This window comes from Pinus tabuliformis, chromosome 3_1 (assembly GCF_031772625.1).
Source record: "Pinus tabuliformis cultivar Carrire ecotype Pingquan chromosome 3_1, CPIR1, whole genome shotgun sequence".
Taxonomy (NCBI): domain Eukaryota; kingdom Viridiplantae; phylum Streptophyta; class Pinopsida; order Pinales; family Pinaceae; genus Pinus; species Pinus tabuliformis.
The window spans coordinates 142,595,559-142,597,279 of NC_142301.1; the positions used below are offsets into that span (position 1 = coordinate 142,595,559).

Consider the following 1,721-nt stretch of genomic DNA (forward strand, 5'->3'; position numbering starts at 1 on the left):
CTTATTTATAGCTTACTAACCAAAACCCACCAAACTAATATACCACTTATTTATGACTTAGTGACCAAAACCAAAAATTTACAAGCGAGAAAAACTTTATCACAGTAGCCAAAGGCTGAAACCTTCAGAATAGCAAAAAGTGAAAAAACAAATTAAGGACAACTTCAAGGGACAATCAATAACAAATTATACCCCACCCACTCAAACTATTAAAACAACTCCAATATATCTGAATTCCAATTACAACATTTTAATCCTCTGTTTCCCAATCAAACCCTTATTCCTCCATCCAAAAAACTATTTGCATCAACCCTTCTGCGGCAGAAACATGTGGGGGAGATAGATTTAAAAATAAATAAAACCCGCATCCCTCCATCCAAAAATTTATTTGCAGGAACCCTTCTGTGGTAGAAAAATGTGGGGGAGATAGATTTAAAAATGGATATCCTCTTCTAGCATTCATAATTTTTAGCTAAGACCCCTATATTCGTCGCAGAGAGAGTAAAGAAATGCATTACAGTCATTGAAATATTCCATAAAAATTTTGATACACCGGCACATTCATGCGAGATATTGCTACATTTAGGGGATTAACAGACGCTCTATTGATTAACCTCCAATCTTCTCAATCATATTTTCCAAATCAAAGAGCTTCTAATAACATATGATTACCAAACACCTTCTCTACTGATCATAACAACAAACAGATAACATTCATTCATTAACCACGATTTTCAGACTGCGAATTGTAAGAATTTTCAATAACAAAAGACCAAACATTCCCGCTACCAACGACAATCGACAATTCTATTTCCATGCTAAAACAGAGCATCCACAATCCGTTCAATACACAGATAATTTTCAAGGTTACCATTCCCGAATAGACAAGGGTGGTGTCAACAGACACCATGAGCAAATAAATGGCTGTCAACAGGAGGAACGAATGGTACTTCATCCTTCTCAGCCTCCGAAGCCGTAAAGGGTTCGGCCCTGTCTCTTCAGGGAGTAAACAACATCCATGGCTGTTACGGTCTTTCTCCTCGCATGCTCTGTGTATGTCACCGCATCTCTAATCACATTCTCCAAGAAGATTTTGAGGACACCTCTGGTTTCCTCATAGATGAGCCCACTGATACGCTTGACACCTCCTCTTCTGGCAAGACGCCTGATAGCAGGCTTGGTGATGCCCTGGATGTTATCCCTCAGCACCTTCCTGTGCCTCTTGGCACCTCCTTTGCCCAAACCCTTCCCTCCCTTTCCACGCCCAGACATATTTCCTCACAAGCACTTTTCTGCAACACAAACAACGAAGATAACGAATGACAGACAATGATCTGGAGATTGTGCGGAGAAAATATTTATAGGTACGATGCCGCAAATAGATTTCTAAATAGATTCTCTACCGCGAGATACGGTTGAGAGGTCTCGATCCGTGGCCGAATGATCTTTTCCTTTTGATCGTGGATTCCCTATTATCAACGGCTATGATTAAACCGACGAGGATTGAAGCATAGTGTGGAATTTAATTCACTCTCAAAATTTCGGAGGTTTAATTACTTAAGAAAAATGGAAGTTTGAAAAAATAGATGGTTTTGTTTAGAGAGGGTGAATTAGTAATTTGTTGCATTAACTTAGCCTTTGTCACTTTAACACTACGAGTATATAATTGCCACATTAAGAGTATATAGCTTCTATGCATAATAAGGGGGAGTTTACTCGCC

The 1,721-nt window shown here is 39.0% G+C and overlaps 1 protein-coding gene across 1 annotated transcript; it reads right to left on the bottom strand.

Annotated features, from left to right (window-relative positions):
* Positions 1–694: 694 nt before the first annotated feature.
* LOC149186204 (histone H4-like) lies at positions 695–1,346 on the bottom strand. Its single transcript, XM_089412587.1, has one exon. It carries the CDS (start codon positions 1,270–1,272, stop codon positions 961–963), a length of 312 nt encoding a protein of 103 aa, XP_089268713.1. The 5' UTR covers positions 1,273–1,346; the 3' UTR covers positions 695–960.
* Positions 1,347–1,721: the final 375 nt, after the last annotated feature.